This window comes from Coffea arabica, chromosome 9e (genome assembly GCF_036785885.1).
Source record: "Coffea arabica cultivar ET-39 chromosome 9e, Coffea Arabica ET-39 HiFi, whole genome shotgun sequence".
Classification (NCBI taxonomy): Eukaryota; Viridiplantae; Streptophyta; class Magnoliopsida; order Gentianales; family Rubiaceae; genus Coffea; species Coffea arabica.
In genome coordinates this window covers 3817668-3836989 of record NC_092327.1, presented here as the reverse complement: position 1 = coordinate 3836989, position 19322 = coordinate 3817668, and the positions used below count along the sequence as shown (strand labels likewise).

The following is a 19322-nucleotide window of genomic DNA, read 5'->3' as shown; positions in this document are numbered from 1 at the left end:
ACGGCCCTATTGGGTCTAGCATTGGACTAGCCCTTCACTAGCGCTCTCTCACAAGCATTGGACTTGTAAGAGCTCGAGGGGAAGACCATGACTAGCGTTGGACTAGCCACGGTTTCGTGCATTTTGCATCCATCATACATACATAAATAAATGTGCATAATTAAAGCGAGTAGGCATGCGAGCACGTAATTCACATAACACATAACACATAAGCATGCATATCTAGATGCCAAACCCTAAGAAAGCAATTAAACACATAGCACATACGCATGCAAATCACACAAAGAAAACAAAGAAACCCTAACTATTACATCAGGAGGGGGGATGCCTACTACAATCTAAAAGGGGAAATAAGAAGGAATAAAACAATTAAATTCCTAACTATTACAATTTTGGCATTCGAGTGCCTCCCAAAATAATCAAAATTAAATTTAAAATTAATACGCAAAATTAAAACAAATAAAATAAATAAATGAAATAGAAATAAATAGAAATAATAAAAAAATTCAAAAATCATGCAATTAAACACATAAAATCACATGGGAGCACATAGAGAGATTTAAAATAACACGAGAAGATACCTCTCTTGACGTAGTAACTAATTGGGGTGTGGATTTGCCCTATTTAACTCCAAAATTAGCAAAAATCATCAAGGCACCAATTTAATTAACAAATAATTCATAAAAATGGAAATAAGCATGAAGTCAGTCAATTGAAGCGTTTAAATGGAACATAATTCATAATTAAAGAGGAAAAGCAACTTCTATTTAAGACAACAAATCCATTAGGGACATAATTGCAAAAATTAAGAAAGTTTTAGGGGTTACTTTGTAATTATCATAAAAGATTAGGGGTCAAAATTGAAGAAAATAAAAGCCCAGGGACCTATTTGCAATTAAATTAGGGACCTAATCGAAAGAAAAAAAAGGTTTTAGAGCCGTAACATAATTAATGAAAAGTAAAGGGACCATTATGCAAAACGTTTTCTGGTTCCTCGGTGAATCAGGCCACTGGGCCACTTTATTTCTTTTCTTGGGCCGAAACTCCCTTACCCCAAGGCAAAATCCAAGCAAAATGTACGGGCCAGACCGTAATCTTACCCCAACAAATCCAATCAAAAGGTAGGCTTTTACCTCCTAAGCCCAAACGAAAAACCCAAGTAAATTAATCCAAACCCATTTACTAAACCCAACCTGATCCTCAACATTAATCTGCCCCAAAAGCCCTAAGAAGATATTAACCCAAGCCTTTAATCTATTTTACTAATCCAAGAAGGTAAGAAATCTAAAAAAAAATGCTGGACCTTAATCATGCATTAAATCCCAAGATTAATCTACACAACAAGTCACATATCACAATCAGAAGAAGATTAAAATTTTAAAAGGGCAAAATTGGTTCAATTGCGAAAGTATTTGGGCCATAGTAAAACTAATTAAACCTTTGGGGGTCACAAATGAAATTTTTAAAAGTTTCCATGCATCCTGTTCGATGGTCTTGGCAATTCATTCTTTCCTTCTGCAACTCTTGCTGGGTTATCATTTCCGGCGAGAAACCGATCAAATATACAAGTCCAGAAAGCAAAAATGAAAAAATAATAATATCCCCAACAGCATCCAGATTCCATTTACTTCAAACGCCACATTTAAACATAAGCAAACATGGGAAATTTTCATCTCACAGCAAGAAAGAGAAAGTGACGGCAGTGACCCAGAAACCAAAAGCACAGCCCAACACCGAATAAAAATGAAAGGATCTAAGTCATCAATTTAGGATGGTACCTGATGAAGCTTTTAGGACCGGATTTGACCGAACCAACGCAAACGGAAGTGGATTTGACGAAGTCCTCCGCAAGGTTGTAGATTGAGCCGGGAGCGCTAAAGCAGCGACTTTGGAGCTCCGATTTGGTCACCTTGGAGGCGTTTTACTGCTCGATTTCTGAACACAATTTGCCCCCAAGTATACGTAGAAGGTGAAGGAAAAGAAATCTCTCTCTAAAAATTGGAGATTAGATTGTAATTTGACCGGAAACCAAGCTGTTTCGCCAACCTTGCCGGCAAAAATTTTTACAGATTTTTCTTCTTTCTTTCCCGATTTCTACCCTTTCTCTCTGTTTTTCTCTCTTTGTTCCTTGTTCCGCCGCCACCCACTTTCTTGGCTGCCTTTCATTCTTTTATAGCTACTAGGAGGCACAAAACGCGCTGCGCGCGTTGGGATAAACAGAAAATATGCCCACTTAGACATATGGATTCATGGAACAAAAATGTTTGTCAGTTAATAATTTGTGTACACAGCTAAATATAAATATACATGAATAAGTAGGAGGCAAAATTGTTTCACGAAAATAGGAATCCAAATCAGCTATCTTATCTTGAGCTTCAAATCCATAAGCTTCATTTCAAAATTTACTCTATGGTCAACCATAGAGTTAACCCATATAGAGTATATTTGACCTGAATCCTGATACATGATCCATATCAAAATTTACACCAAATTTCCCTTTATTCATATAGCAGTTGTATCCATGAAATCCTCCTTGCAACCGGGAGAAGAACAAAGAGGCCCGTTTCTTTGACGTTGACATGAAAATGAAGTCATCAATAAACCTTAAAAGCGGATATTTGCAGTGGTACATGACAGCTTTGTTCTCATGGTGGATTGCTGCAGACAAAGCATCACGTGTATCTTGGTTGCCAAATGAATGTGTGGGAAGCTCCACAAACTTTCTCCAGATTTGTATCCAAAAACTTGTTCCTACTTTTTAACATCTCTTATGAAAAATCCAAAAGAAATCAAACAAAACTCCAGAAAAGATAAAACATCAAAAAGCAGCTAACAATCACAGCCAGATATTTAGCATAAGGGAAAGAACAAAGCATACAAGGAAAAAAGATGAAAAAATTAGCATTAAGACCATTGCATAGCAGCATTAGTAAAGCAAGGATCCAAGAAACACATAAAGGAGTAGGGGGGAAAGGCAATTCTCTAAGATTCCAACTCCGTAAAAAAATTACCTACCATCGAACAAGCGAAAAATTTAGGTAAAGCAAACCAGCAAACAACTGCAACCTTGAATTTTGGGCCATGGTACAATTTAAGAATTCAAGAGGGCTAACAAGAGTCAGTCAAGCCAATTTAGCCAACATACCGCTTTAGAATGTTGATGGCTTCTATTGCACCCAACATGCCAACTACCCCATCATATTTCCCAGAATATGGTATTGCATCAGTGCGAGATCCTGTTGAAACTGAAACTGGAGCAAGCTCAGTTTTGGAACCAGTCCTACAAAAAACCAAATGACGTTTGGGTTAAGTACATGTATAACAAGCAGAAGAGAATGAACAATGGATTATTACAAAAGAATTTTTCAATCAGATTAAATTTTTCCTACATTAACATCCAACGTCATTCTGCGAAATTGAGAATAATTCTTCTTAAACCACCAGTTCACCCTATAAATATGAAGTTTGGAGTTGATGATACTTAAAGTTCAAAATTTGGAACTTAACATCAACAATGTAATTTCAATTATACAACTTTTGAAGGGATTTCATCTTTTATTGCTTGAAATATTCTCAGTGCCAATTATTCTTTCTTATGGACCATAATTCACCAAATATCTCTCAAATAATCTTTTTAAATAGTTCAAAAGTAGTCAATCACTTTTCGAATTTTCAGTACCTTCTCTTTAAAAAAAAATTGCACAAAGAAAACAAATGGAAACAAATATTTCTTTCAACGTTAAAAATGGCAAAACTATGCATCACTTCCAGAGAATTAGACCTCTTAAATATCCTCAAGGCCATTTATAACCTAGCAATAGATAGAGAATGTAAAGCCAAATTGCTATGCACCATGAACCAATTTTTTTTTTGAATCGGTGAACCAAATTTTTAAGGCAGTCGGCTGCATATATTACCTTATCAGCAATTACAACTTTGTCTGGAATTTCTAATTTGGTTCCAGGTTTTGCAGTTATTGTCACTTTCCCCTTAAAACAAGGGGAAAAAAAAAGAAAAGAAGAAATTAATGCATATGCCATATGGACACTAAATAAGAAATAACAAACCACTGTACAACCACAAATTGCCACATCACAAGAAAATCTTCAAGGAACAGATACATCCATAAAGCTTCAGAAACAGGGTAACAGGGAAACAGAGTAATAGGGAGACAAGTAGTTAGTTTGTATTACCTTCAGGGTGATACCAGATCCAAACCACCATCACCACTCATCTTTAGGCTGTCTAGTTCAACAATACTGGGAATAGACTTGATACGACTTAAGAAGTTGCCTACCTAAAAAAGTGAAAAAAACAATTAGCTATATAAACAATTCAACCTGTGGAGAAAGATAGGGGGCTAAAATCTCAACCTTCTTAAATTCAGGTCCCAATTCATAGTTGGGTTAGTTGGATTTTTCCTAGCCTCGTTGCAGACCACATAGCCGTCATCAGACAAAGTGTACAGGTCGGACTGTAAAGGTTAAATGCATGAATAAATAGCAATTCATATAGTATTCAAAACAGAATTCAATAGCATGATCAAAGAACTGATTGGGGGTGGGGGCTGAAAGTAAATGATTTTACTTCTTACCTTTGGTTGTTGGTAGAGAGGAGACTGAATGTGAAATGCCATATTGATAAACCTAAATGGAAAGAAATGGAAAATAAAGATGTTTAAATGAATATCAAGAGATAAGGTTAATGTATCCTTATTGTAGCGCCAGTAGCAGTTTCAAGTTGAAGAACTTTCACCCCATCTACTTCCTATTAATCAGACAAAATTAAATAGAAGAACAAATACATTGGCAGAATGCAGAACGGATAGTTAAGAAATAGAACCTTTGGATTTGGAATAATCTCCATCTTCAGTGCACTTTATTGTACAAGTCTTTTGATTGCTTTCAAGTTCACCCATCTATATGATAGCAGAAATATATCATTCCATTGCATTTTCCATGAAGGAAGCATTGCCCACAGTGCTTGAAGCAAATAATATTTTAGCTTCAAATGAGAAGCATAACACTTACAAGTTGTTGGGATTGAAAATTTTGAACTTCCCTATCAACTTGAATTCATTCACCTGTAAAAAAAGAGGAGCAGCATAATCCTTTAATATCAAAATGATGCCTATGAAATTGTGTAACCCAAGAAAAAGATGTTACATCAAGAATGGGCTAATTCTGGATACCCTTGTTTAGTTGCCTAAATAGGTCGATGGATCTAACTCCACATTAAGTAAACAACCATACTGATTAACCTAACTGGTTATATGTAACGTGCTTATACCCCTACATACATCAATCCTGGGACCTTCTTATGTAGAAATAGTTATTTAAAGAAACAATGTTTAAATTGCACAAGATTGCATGCAGTATGCCAACAGTTAAAAGCATTTCGCTAAAAGGTAAAGAAACCAGAAGAAATTGAATCTCACATGTTCATCAGGAACTTGAGCTATTTCTAGAAGCTGCAACAGAAGATAGAAAATGAATTAATAGCAACTATTAAGCATGAAAATAGAAACATTCCAGTGCATCATTGAATATATCCATCTATCTCATGGCATGGTTTAAACCATTTAGCAAAATACAAGTAAGAAAAATACCATGTAAACAATATAGCATGTTTATCAATCTTGTCAAAATTTTACAAATATACCAAGTTTGAGTAGCTATTCCAATTTTCTCATAAGTACAATTTTAAATGTTCAAGTATGTATTAACCTACAAAAGAGTGAATATGGCAGGTAATTGTCCCTTTTATCTTTTGTAGAGTATACCTGCCGGTTTTAGTTTGGAGTGGCCAAGAACTTTCATCAAATCCCCGAGAAAGCACTTTCTGCAGCTGAACCCTAATAGATCAACAATAATAGGAAAACAATAATAAATCATCTAAAAGTATAGAATACAGGGAAAACAAAAGGCAGAAAGTTAAAGAAGACATTATTCTAAATGCAAAGGCTGGTTCGATATTGAAAAAGAAGTAAATTTGCATCACTAATCGGAGGCAGAAGCCATACTAACACAAATAATAGTCATCTTTAGATGGATTTTATCGGACAAAAAACCAACAGAAAATTTCGGGGCAGAAAAATCAAAACAAACAACCATGAAACAAGCAAAAAGAACAGCTGATAATTACAAAAAGTAGCAACACCACAATAGTTCAAACATGGAAGGAAAAAAAATGGAGAGAAATGACAAAATAATGAAGGCAGTACCTTAAAGGACTTAAGATTCTTCAATGCTAGCAGCTATCACCACTATTAAAAACACCAAACCATCCATTCACCATATTATGCCACTTATATGCCCCCAACCCCACCTTTCCCCTTTTCCTGAAACGAATATTGACCCCCATACCTAGAATAAGCAAGTTTGAGCCTAAGCTCTATCCTTGAGGCTTCATTAGTTCTGCATTTTATTTTTCCTTATAAATGGCATTATTGTAAAGAAAGAGCAATCAACATAAAAGTTAGTTTAAGTAGAAAAAACCCAATTAACTTACTAAACAAAACTTACACAGTCATCATGCCTTCCTTAAGAAAATTTATGTAGTTTGTAAATTTCAGTAAACATGTAAATTTAACTTAAAAATGCATGCAATAACTAAACCGCAAACAATTGACAAGATAATGAACAAGAATGCCTGAAATGATACCATGAAGATGATCTTCCAATGATCCCAAGGGCATGAACTAATAGACAAGTAGCCTCTGGTCCCTATTAGCACAGTAACCAATTAAATTTACAAGGTTAGAATGATATAAAAGACTGAACATAAGAACATCAACCAAAAATTCCCGGTTACCTTAGAGTCTATTTCTATCCAATTGCTTAACTGCAACAACCTGTCCATTCCAGTAATCCAATTAATTAGCAATAATAAACTTGAAAAGCAGCCAGAAAAATTTCGGTAGAGGCATTTCTAATAAAATCAATATTGCCATTCTAAAAAAATTTCAGGAAAATTCAGAAAAAAATCCTATGAAATGAAATAATTAGGAAAAAAATTAGAGAAAATCGCACATACCTCACTCTACTACTTTAGCTTGAAGATCTGGGATTGAATATTTTCTTTCAGATCATCTCTAAGAGGGCCACCACATATCTACACTCTAGCTGCATTCCAGAAAAAACAAGACAAAACATCGACGCAACCAAATAGAAGAGAGAAAAATAATCACTAATTAACGGAAAGTAACGGAAGAACCGAGGTAGTACCTGAAACAATAGAGAGGAAGCAGCAGTCAATGCTTCACTCTCGGTTCTATATTTGACCGAAAAATAAAAGTCAACAAATCAAAAGTAATCCCAGCCAAGACAAAGTCGGCAGTCTCTCAGCCAAGGAACGAAAATAAAAGACGATTGTGGAAAAGGTTAGGTATCGTTTACAGGGTTTGAAGCTTCAAATGTTAAATGAAAACACGGAACAAATAGGCAGTTGGCACGGGTAGTGGAGGCCTATGCTTTGTTCCTTCATCTAGCTGTAAGCTTGGGCCGGATGGACGGGTGGAGTGCTGTGGATAGAAAAGAAAAGCCTAGGGACCAGCAGAAAGTGGCAACTGGTAGCTTTTAAATTCTGTGATGTCCGGAGCTGGGAGACATGACAAATTGGTCGTAGTAGCCGGTGTGGCGAGTTGAGTGGGGAATTGGGGACGGCAGGCAGGCGCAGTAAACATGAGAATAAAGAAAAAAAATAAAAAAGTTGAAGTAATATTCAAGAATAAAATCAAAGAGTTGGAAGGAAAGAAGAAGGAGAGATAATAAAGATTTTGAGAGCAAGAGGAAGAGGGAAAGATCTGATCAAGGACTGTTGGGATCGGTTTAGCTTCTGAGGATAAAGGTGAGGCGAAGGAGAGAAGGGGAGAAGAGAGAAAGCGGCGGCGGCGGAGGAAATTTAAGAAAACCCTAGAGAGGAAGTATTTGGCGCATTGCGCGGAAAAAAAGAGGCTGGTGACTCACATGTGCGGCACGTGAGAGGACGACGAAAACCATTCCAGGTCATCAGAGGCCTTCGGCTCTTTATCTACTTATGTTGATAAAATCCCCCCACAACCTAGAATTAAAGGAGGAGATTGGAGCTGCATTTTTCTTCCAATTTTCTGAGCCATCCGATGGCCTCTGTTTTGGAGAAATCTTGATAGAAATCAAAGGGGTGAGCTGGCCAATGGTTGAGGAGAAGAAAAAACAAAAACGAGTGGATTTGGAGGCCAAAAATGGCCTCTGCCAAATTTCTGCTGTCATCCCCGTTCATGGCTTCGTACCAGGTACGAAACCATGAAGATGAAACGCGCGTGCGGCGCGCGCGCGCGTGGCAACCCTTTTTTTTTATTATTATTTAGAATTAGTTAAACAACAGAAATTAATTCTTAATAGAAAATTTATTTCCATTAAAGTGCTTTAAATCCAAATCTAAAGGGCTAAAACAAATTTTTAATTTTGTGAGGATTTTTCCTTTTTCCAATTATCAAACAATAAACTTAAATATAAAAGAAATAGAACATATATTTTTTGAACCATTTTCTTCTCCGACGAATCTCAATACTAAAAAGTCTTAAAATAAATTAAACGACTAAATGAGCAACAATAAATAAATAAAATAAAAAACTAGAATAAAAATAATAAATAATAATAGTAATCTAAAATACAATAAAATGCTGAAAAAAAATGCCTGAAACAAAAAAAAAATCATGAGATTAAAAATAGATGATAAAAATAAGAACAAGATTTTGTACAGTTTAGAAAACCACCACGACCTTATTGTGCGGCACTTCAGCCCCAAAAGTATGGTTGTACAATGCCTCCGAGTCTCCCAAGGACTTGAAAGACCTTGTTTTCTCAAATTCTTCCAAGGTGTCCTCTCTCAAGCTGGTCGTCTCCTCTGTACTGGAGCTTTTCTTGTCTGACGGGTCGATTCTCTTGACTTCCTCAAAGTTTAGCCACCTTGTTTCTTTGTGGGTCCAAACTATTCAATGTATAACTAAGAAGAGAGGATTAACGTATTATTTCTTAACGAAGTGCTCGGTGGAAATTTGTTTGTAACAAACATGTCAGGTTATCATCTTGGATATGTAATTACAGTTTGATTTATGGTGAAAATGAACTGATTTGCCTCTAAACTTTCAAAAAATTACAAAAAGGAATCGACACCTAGTCTACTTCGATGGTTCATAGACGACTGCTTCAATAGCCCACTCCATTCCACCATTAGAGAAAAGTTCATTGGAACATTGTTGATAAGAGAGGCATCACAATGGGAGCCATAAACGATCCGCTCTACAACAACGAACAAATTCTTCAATATGAATAACTGAAAGAGAAAGTGAAAAACTAATTCAAACATGAAATAAGAAAAAAATACTATAATCGTGAATAAACTACACCATATCCTTACCGACAAAAAAATAGAAATGCCCTCTAAAGAGTGAGTTTCCTCCAACTTGACTTTATTCAAACTAATTTGGAGGAAGCCTAGCATCACTGCTCCCATGCAAAACTTTTGATCCTATTAATATCTTTCGAAAAGTTTAAATAGACAAGAGGGACTGTATTATTGGAAGAGGAAAGAATTAATGATCCTGTCAAATATAGAACTGGTGTTAGCATAGTAGCATCGTCTTTCTGATCAAATTTATGGAACATCTCCCTTAGAGACTTCAAAGTGGATCCCCTCTTTCGTTTGGTTAACTTTTGTCTTCCACCTTTCAATCTATCCTGTGAGGACCTGAATTTTTTAATTTTACTTACTTTTATTTAATTTTACTGGCTTATTTAATCATTTATTTCTTCGTTTACTCCGATTAATTTATTTCATTCATTTTAAATTCATTAGCTTGGAACAATGTCTCATTTTATATTTTAAAACGTTTCGTTAGCAAATTTAATTTTTCTGCGGCTCGTCTAGTAAGAAATAGCGAATACACGTTTTTTGAGGTAAAATTTGGTCCGAGAGTGCAATGATCTTGGAGAATTAAGGATGATCAATAGTAGACTAAGAAAAGATAATTGAGGGATTAGGGATGAGTGAGTTAAGTTAAGCTCAATTAGGAGTACTAATGGCCTCCTATTCATTTGTTGAATTTTGGGTACAAAAGCACCTTTATGTCATGTCTTTCTTTCACTCCATCAAATCACCAACTACCACCCAAAACCCTTTCTTCCTCCTCTCTTCTTGGCCGACTCCCCCTCCCCCATTCCTCACCAAAAATTTCAGCTCCTTGTCTTCCATTTTTACTCCAAGAAAACACTCCAATCTTGCTTCTTTTCTTGGTTCATCACACAAGCTTGAAGGGTGATTTGAAGGAGGAAGGAACTTTGGTGGTTTAAGAGCTTATACACTAGTGGTTGGTTTTCATTATTGTAAGCAAGGTAAAACTCCTAAAGCTCTCATCTTTTCCTCTCAAATCCTAGTAGTTAGTTAGTTCTATCTAGTTAGTTTTGGGTTGTTGATGGGTTCACAATAGCCTTGACACTAGGTAGAGGACTTGAGGTGGCTTTATAGGTAGAGGCCTTGAGGATTTTGTGTGTTTACTTGCTTGTTAGATGCTTGTTTTGAGGATTTATGGCTTAGTTTTGGTTGGAAAGTTGAAAAGAAAACTTGAAGAATGGAGGATGCTTGCTGTCCGAATTTTGGATTGATAAATCTCTCATGTTAATTTCAAATTTTGTTGTTATTTTGGTGCTATAATGCTTGATATATGTTGGTGTTTATGTGTGTTAAATATCTTCCAAAAAGCTTTACAATTGGTTAAGTTAAAGTAGGGGAAGTGAGATTGCAAATCTGGAAAATTTTTTAATCAGGAGACCCAACCAATGTTCACGTTTTGGCCCATAACATTTTGTCTGGAATTGAAATCAAGTGCTGTTTATGGCATCTGAAACTAGACTACGAGGGCTTTCCAATGGTATAAAATACACCTCCTAATTCATTTTCTATGAGCCGTAGCGAACCAGCAAAGATGACTGATTTTCCTCACTGTTTTCATCCGAGAAACAGTCATAGCTGTAGTTTGTAGCTCAATTTCACCTATCTTGCAAAACGAATTTTAAGACAGTTCCTTCTATTGATTTTTGAGAATTTTGAATCTAGTTTTCAACGCCGCAAACCACGCTAAATTTTGAGTTGTGTAGCTTTAGGTATGATCAGACTTTGAAACGCTGTCAAGCCTTCAAAACTGGAAATTTCGTGAAACAGGTTCCAAAACTCAGCTTTCTTAAAACTATTGTATCTTGGTGTAGAAAGGTCCGAATTGAGTTCTATTTATTGCATTTGAAACTAGAATTGGATTTCTATTTGTGGTATAAATTTCAAGGGCTGATTCCATTTCTACGAAGTTTGCCGAATTTCCAAACTTTGCTGAAATTGCAAGCCTGTTTTGCTCTGTCCTGTTTGGAGCAGTGACTTTGAGCTAATATTTGAATGATTTTGGATTGGAGTCTGGGAAAAGTGCCTTCTAGTGATTTTTAGTACTTTGAATTTAGTTTCCAACGGTATAAATTTTCCAATTTTTGAACTCATGGAACTCAAGATATGATTTTTCCAAATAGTGTTGCACCAAGCTAGAAATTTTCTGGTTCCAAACAAAGGACTCTTTTAAGCACTTTCAACCTTCCTTTGAGATTGTTAGTCCATTTAAGTTTAATTTCATGGTTGGATACAAGGTCTCTATGAACTTTAAACCCTCATTTTGAATCTTGGTTTCCCAAGGATTAAACCTCTCTTGGTGCATTTTCTTGATTGTTTAACTTTCTTGGTTAATGCCACCTTTTTTAATACTTGAGAAATGGACTTCAATCCCTAGTCTTGTGCCCTTGATTTCCATGAGTTTGAACTTTTAAAAAGGGAGTGTTTTGACTAGAGTAATTCTTGGAGTATTTCACTAGTTTTATACTCGAAATTTGGAACCTTTAGTTTTGACATTTACTATGAAAATGAGTGGAGTTTTGGATGAGTTTTGACTCCATTAGTTTGGAAAATGTGAATGTTTTTTATATTCTAACTTTTGGTCATGAGATTAAAAGTTTTGGGAGATGGAACCATGTACCTTTTTCTCGATTTTCATGCCGAAAGTGAATATGGTACTTTCTTTTGGAATTGACATTTACTTACCATGACATGAATCAAAAACGACTTTTGAGTTCTTTTTGAATATTATTTCAATGATTTAGCGAGAAAAGCTCCTTTAACTTGACTTGAAGTTGTGATCTTAAACCTTCATTTGTAAATCTCGATTTTCAATGAAATAAACCTTTTTGATGCATTGTCCTAGTTCTAGGCAAACGAACTTTCTTCTTTGTATGCTCAATGACCTAGGGTATCCATGAGTGATGATTGGTTACTATTTCTTCAGGTGCTCAAAAGAGATTCGAAAGGAATTCCGGTGAGGAACTTGAAAGGAATTTCTTGCTCACTTTCTTTTGAAATTGGTGAGTGTCAAGTGCCTGACTTGTTGCATAATACTTGAACTACTTCTTGCTGAATATGTGGTTGTTTAACTTTCTTGGTTAATGCCATCTCCTTTCATACTTGAGAAATGGACTTCAATCCCTAGTCTTGTGCCCTTGATTTCCATGAGTTTGAACTTTTAAAAAGGGAGCGTTTTGACTAGAGTAATTCTTGGAAAATTTCACTAGTTTTATACTCGAAACTTGGAACCTTTAGTTTTGACATTTACTATGAAAATGAGTGGAGTTTTGGATGAGTTTTGACTCCATTAGTTTGAAAAATGTGAACGTTCTTTATATTCTAATTTTTGGACATGAGATTAAAAGTTTTGGGAGATGGAACCATCTACCTTTTTCTCGATTTTCGTGCCGAAAGTGAATATGGTACTTTCTTTTGGAATTAACATTTACTTACCACGACATGAATCAAAAACGACTTTTGAGTTCTCTTTGAGTATTATTTCAATGATTTAGCGAGAAAAGCTCCTTTAACTTGACTCGAACTTGTGACCTTAAATCTTCATTTGTGAATCTTGGTTTTCAATGAAACAAACTTTTTTGATGCATTGTCCTAGTTCTAGGCAAACAAACTTTCTTCTTTGTATGCTCAATGACCTAGGGTATCCGTGAGTGATGTTTGGTTAATATTTCTTCAGGTGCTCAAGAGGGATTCGAAAGGACTTCCGGCGTAGAACTTTAAAGGAATTTCTTGCTCACTTGCTTTTGAAATTGGTGAATGTCAAGTGCATGACTTGTTGCATAATACTTGAACTACTTCTTGTTGAATATGTGAATTGGACTTGTCGAGACGAGTGTGTACTTTATCGCACTCGTTCTCTTTTACTTGACTTGATAATTGATTTGCTCGTACTTGACAATTATACTTGTGTTTGACTTGATATCGATTTGAGAGCAATCTTATCGACTTATACTCTTACTTGTGGGGACGCCCAAAACCAATGGCTAGCCATTCAACTCAAGCCAGCAAGGGTTTGGTTGAGAAGTTTGGTGAACCTTAGACACATACTTGACTTGGATATACTCGAGTAATATCAAAAACTTATTTGATATTCGAGCCCGGTAAGGGGTGTAACGGTGGATGAAAATTTGGTGAAAAGTGGGGTTCTATGGACTTGATACTTGCTCGGTTGACAGAGTGTCAACACTTGAAATTTTGAATCAAAACCTTGGCAAAGCAGTGTGGAGTTAGCTCCTGAGAGCTTCCGTATCCTTTAATGATTGTGTCTTGTTTTCTTTTGTGAATTTCATGAATATTATGACTGTCTTTCTTTTATAAGTTTAATACTTGTTGTACTTGCTTGCTTGCCTATTTTTTTCTTGGCCTCACTGAGCGTTAGCTCATCCCTTTAAGTTTGTTTTCCTTAACAGGCTTTGGAGGTGGAAATTCGAGGTTCTAGACTAGCGACTTTTGATGGAAGCTAGTATACCTTTTGTATGTTATTGGAGATTCTTAAAGCGTAAATTCTGTTATTTTTTAGTATGGTAGATTGTAATTGCTAGCCTTAGAAGTTGTGGCTTGTATATTCGAAGTACTTCTTATTTAAGTCGATGGTTGACTTGTGGTTCTTTATTAAGCTTGAATGAGTGCGTGAGTCCTGGCGAGAGCTAGGCAGGTGGCCCGCTGAAATCCTAGGGTTCGTCCTAAGGAGAAGTGGGGTCGTCACATATCCTACAAAGCATATAACTGTTCCTCCTCAAGCTCTCTTGTGATAACTGGTTCGCCGTTATTGGCAAACATGCTATTCTTATTACATCTTCAAATTCTATGAATAACTTCTCTTCCTCGAAAACTAACATCCATTTGAGTATCATAATAATTGACAAGAGCAGTCAATAGTGTAGATAAGTGATCAGCAGGCTCCATAAGCTTCAGCAAGCTATCAAATCCATTTCCATGTAATTGTAGTTTGATAGGTTCAGGAACTCCATCCGCAACGCTTGAAATATTTTTTATAAAATCAACAATATCTAGGGTCTCCTACAAAAAAATAAAATAATTGGAATCAAATTAAATATATTTTGTAAAATCAACAATATCTAGGGCCCCCTATAAAAAATAAAGTAATTGGAATCAAATTAAATAACCATAACTACAATAGAAGAATAAAAACATTTTTCTAAAAAGTGATGCAGAAAATGAATAAATGTATTGACCCTGGGTGTTTCGACGTGTCGTGAACAGGTTCAAATGTATAACCGTCATTTCTCGTTTCCACTATTCTTAATCGTGTAAAATATTCGGAAGAGGTTGACAGTAGGAACCACCTCTTATTCTCCGTAAAGTATCTCAAATCCCACAAGAGTTTAGATGGCATTAGGGTATGCTGCATGATCCAAATTCCCCATTATCGCAGATTGTCTCTGAGGAATCTAGTGATCGGTGTCCTTAATCCAGCTTTTAATTGCTCGGTATGGATCACCACCAGACTTGTAACCTAGGCAGAAAGATATTGTAACCTAGGTGGAAAGATAAGTCCACAGCAACGCCCTTGATATGGTCTCACCTATGGTACCCCTAAATAAAAGGAGCCCACCGTAATCAATGACGACAAAATTTTTTAGAGTTCAAATAACAACCATGCCCTCATCATGCGGCACCTTGACCCCAAAGTATGGTTGTACAAAACCTCTGAGTCTCCCGAGGATCTGGAGGACCCTGTTTTCTTGAATTCTCCCAAGGTACCCTCTCTCGAGCTGATCGTGTCCTGTGTATTGGTGGTTTTCTCTTCTGACAGGTCAGTGTGACAGCCCCACCTTCCCCTAAGGCGAACCAAAGGGGTTAGCGGACTGCCTGTCCAGCTCTCGCCAGGACTAACGGTGCAGTTTAGAGCGATCTATCGCGTTCCGAAACTTATAAACGCGCGTAAACAAGTCAAAATGGCAAAATAACCCAAAATAAAAAAAAAAATGAAATCGGGAGTCGGCCATGAATAGTAACCGACCCGTCAGAACCCAACCAAATAACAAGCAAACATTCACATCTTGAAATTTAGCATTTACAAGCCAAAGTGGCATACAAAAGTATTCAAAAGTGGATATATACACGGTTTGCCAAATCAAAAGAGAAAACGCCCCAAAAGTACATTTAGGGTTTCAATCAAATGAGCTATCCAAAAGATATGTCCAACTAGCTCAATTCGGCAATCAACTATCAATTGCAGTCCAAAAGTATTTATTTTCCTGTAAGGAAAACAAAAGGAATAGAGTGAGCTAATTGCCCAGTGAGATAATACTACTCAAGCAACCAAGTTCATATAAGCATCAAGGTTTTCATTTCAATACATCAAAAGTAGACAAAGGCACACATTAATGGTGGTGATAAAAGGATACAGGCGGCTCTCAAGAGCCCTTTTCCTCGTTTGCATTCTTGATCGGATCTCATTGACTCTCCGTCAATGTTTTCAAGTAACCACCCGTAGATTTCACTTTACTTCCATTCCTTCCACCTAACATCCCCCTACCGGGCCCGAATTCCAAACACTTGCACTGTGGTATTACTCGAGTATACCGGAATCGAGAGTCTCTCATACTACAAGATTCCATATAACATTTCCCCAAGGATCATTAATTGGCACGACCAAGCCCTCGCCGGCTCGATTCAATCAACTACCAATGGGGTTGAGCTCAATGATAACAATTGTAGTCGTTGGATACTCGTCCAATCGACACCAAGTCAAGTACTTTCATTTCATGTAACATTTCATATAACATTCCAATAACATGATAAACAATAAGTGAGAGTGATAAAGTACGCTCTCACTTCAATCAATTAACATTCAACTCATCAAGTTCAAGTATCAAAGCTATATAGTAACACACAAGTGAGTGGTACACTCACCAAGCTTGCAAATGGTGTTTCATGCACTTCCGTCAAAAGAACGTCGTGAACCACCGTCACGCCCTAAAACATGCAAACAAGTACAATGAGACTCGATAACGAGTCATAAAACAATGTCAAATATTCCCAAAATAAGGTTCCATAAGCATATACAAGCATTAGGGGCAACCAGAAAATCCGGAAATGGAATTAGCTTTAGCCTTGAAAAAAATAGTTTTTGACCTCATTTTACGGTAATGGTGCCAATGGCACTACGATTATCGGATGAAGGTACAAGATCCACCGTTTCGAAGCTAAGAGATAGGGCTACAATGTTCCAGAAGGCAACTCTGTCCAGTTTCGAGTGTAACAAGGTCAAAAATGCAAGATAGTACACCAGAACCGGAAAAACAGATTCACAAAACGCATTCTGGTGTAAACATCATAAATCAGCCTACCTAAGTCCAAATCCAGAAATTCCAAAACCAACTGAAAGCTAAGAAACAAACAGGGCTACATTTCATCAGAAGACCTCAACAACCACTTCGGAAGCATTTCTAGCCAAAACAACCCATGACAGAAGCAATTCCCAAATTCGGGTAAAACCAGGACAGCAAGGGTAATTTCCAATCTAAAATATAATTCCCTACAACTTTCATGTTTTAAGTCAAGGCCAATTCGGCCTCTAACTATGAGCTACAAAATCGGGCAGAATGTAATTCATTAGAACCCTAACTTTTCAATTTTCTTCCAAAACAGAAATTGCTTGCAATTATCCAATTTTTCCACCTCCTAGGTCCCTTACACACCATTTCCAATCATCATACATAGTCACACAATCATATTCATATTAAAACAGAAAAATCCCCAATAATTACAAAACTTCATCAATTCAACCAAAAATCACAATATAATCCATAAAGTTGCATCTTATACCACCACTAAGCATAAATTAAGCATCATTAGAGGGAGGAGAGTGGTTCTTCATAACTCACCTTAGAAACAAGAGAGAGAGAGCAACAAGTCCTCTTAGCTTTCCAAACAACTCCACCAAACCCCACACAAACACTCACTTAAGGTTTTCTATGGAACAAAAGTAAGATTAAGTGGTTGTTTTGATGATTTGGAGCAAGATGGAATCAAGAACTTGAAGAGTTTCCTTCTTTCTTCTTGAGAGAGAGGGCCGGCCAAGATGAAGAGAAAAATGGTGAATTTTTGGTGATTTTTGTGATTTATTTGGTCAATTGGACAAAAGGTGAATAGTGGTCTTACTTAAGACCAAATCCCATGGTGACACTTGTCACCTTCATTAATGCTTGCCTAACTTTTGTCTCTCTTATACCAATCCACTTAGCATCCTCTACTTATCTCTTAACACCCGGTAAATTAAATCCAGTATCCAAAACTTAACCTAGTTGACCGAATTTTTTTGAACTTTTCGCACTAGTGGGTCCCACGTCCGGTATACGCTCTTAATTTCTCAAAACCTATTCGATACAAGAAAAATCATCTAAAAACTATATTTACTCATAAAAATTATCTAGAAAATTTTCCTAATAAAGAAAATGCAGAAAACAAGCCATTAACCCGAATAAAACCTAAAAATGGAAAAATTACGGGTTCTCACAGTCAGGCCTCTCGACTTTCTCAAAATTCGACCACCCTATTTCTTAGTGGATCCAAACTATTCAAATCATGACTAAGAAGAGAAGATTAACTTGCTATTTTTTAACGAAGTGCTCATTGGGAATCTGCTTGTGACAGACACGTTGGGTTATCATCTCGAATATGCAATTATAGTTTCATTTAAGGTGAAAATAAACTGATTTATCTCCAAACTTTCAAAGAGCTAGAAAAAGGGATCGACTTCTAACCTATTTCGGCGGTTCGTGGATGGCTACTTTAGTAGCCCACTCCATGCCACCATCAGCAAAAAGTTGATTGGAACATTATTAATAATAAGAGCATCACAATGAGAGTCATAAACCATCCGCTCTGCCACAATGGACAGATGCTCCAATATGAATAACTGAAAGAGAAAGTGAAAAATTAATTCAAACATGAAATAAGAAAGAAATATACTATAACAGTAAATAAACTATATCATATCATTACCGACAAAAAATAGAAATGCCTTCCTAGAGAGTGGATTTCCTCCAAATTTGACTTTTCTCGAACTAATTTGGAGGAAAGCTAGCATCGCTGCTCCTCATCCAAAATTTTTGATCCTATCAGTAACTTTCAAAAAATTTAAATGGATAAGAGGGATTGCATTATTAGACAAGAGAACGATTACTGATCCTATCAAATATAAGATTGGTGCTGGCACAGAAGTATCGTCTTCCTGATCAAATTTATGGAATATCTTCTTTAGCGACTTCAAAGTGAATCCCCTCTTTCGCTCAGGAACGGGTTCGAAAGTAGAACCATCCCTTCTCTTTCCCACTATTCTTAATTGTGTAAAATCTTTAGAAGAGGTTGACAATGAGAACCACCCCTTATTTTCGGCAAAACATCTCAAACCCATAATAGTTTGGAAGGCATTAGGGTAAGCTGTGTGATCCGAATTTTCCAGTACCGTAGATTGTTTCGGAGGAATCTAGTGTTCAGCATGGTTAATCCAGCTTCTAATTGCTGAGCATAGATCATCACCAGGCCTTCAAAGGGAGTGTTGCTGATTGGTATGCCTAGACCTAGTAGATATTGTAACCTCGGCCAAAAGATGGGCTTGCATTAGCACTCTTCGCCCGGTCTCACCTAAGGAGCTCCTGAATAAGGGAAGCTCACCGTAATCAAAGGTGACATGATTTTGTGGAGGTTGGGGAACCACACACCCTCATCCTACGGCATTTCGGTCCCAAAAGTATCGTTGACAAACACGCGGGGTTATCATCAGGGATAAGCAATTACAGTTTGATTTACGGTGAAAATGAATTGATTTGTTTCTCAACTTTCAAAGAACTGGAAAAAAAAGAATCGACTTCTAGTCTATTTCGACATTTCAGGGATGGCTGCTTCCGTAACCCATTCCATTC

At 36.6% G+C, this 19322-nt stretch overlaps 1 protein-coding gene across 7 annotated transcripts; it reads right to left on the bottom strand.

Annotated features, from left to right (window-relative positions):
• Positions 1–2213: 2213 nt before the first annotated feature.
• On the bottom strand, positions 2214–8026 carry LOC113709294 (UTP--glucose-1-phosphate uridylyltransferase 2-like). Of its 7 annotated transcripts, none has more exons than XR_011821617.1 (13): positions 7398–8025; positions 7227–7272; positions 7036–7124; positions 6814–6853; positions 6664–6725; positions 5783–5854; positions 5438–5463; positions 5031–5083; positions 4843–4918; positions 4595–4646; positions 4374–4474; positions 4194–4297; positions 2214–3280 (listed from the first exon to the last, which is right to left on the bottom strand). XR_011821617.1 is itself a non-coding variant. In XM_072066541.1 (8 exons), exons 4-8 carry the CDS (start codon positions 6695–6697, stop codon positions 4879–4881), a joined length of 225 nt encoding a protein of 74 aa, XP_071922642.1. In that variant the 5' UTR covers positions 6698–6725; positions 6814–6853; positions 7036–7124; positions 7227–8026; the 3' UTR covers positions 4844–4878. The 7 variants fall into 7 exon arrangements, 1 of the variants encoding a protein (XP_071922642.1); XR_011821618.1 differs by having other exon boundaries at positions 7036–7120; XR_011821615.1 differs by having other exon boundaries at positions 7227–8025.
• Between the last annotated feature and the right edge of the window lie 11296 nt (positions 8027–19322).

Excerpts from the sequence above, each read along its gene's own strand:
- LOC113709294 (XM_072066541.1), bottom strand. The coding sequence starts at position 6,697 with ATGCCCTTGGGATCATTGGAAGATCATCTTCATG. Across the intron at positions 5,464-5,782 it reads CTCCAAACTAAAACCGGCAG|AAATAGCTCAAGTTCCTGAT; the intron begins GTATACTCTACA and ends TGCAGCTTCTAG. Across the intron at positions 5,084-5,437 it reads CTCAAGTTCCTGATGAACAT|GTGAATGAATTCAAGTTGAT; the intron begins GTGAGATTCAAT and ends CTTTTTTTACAG.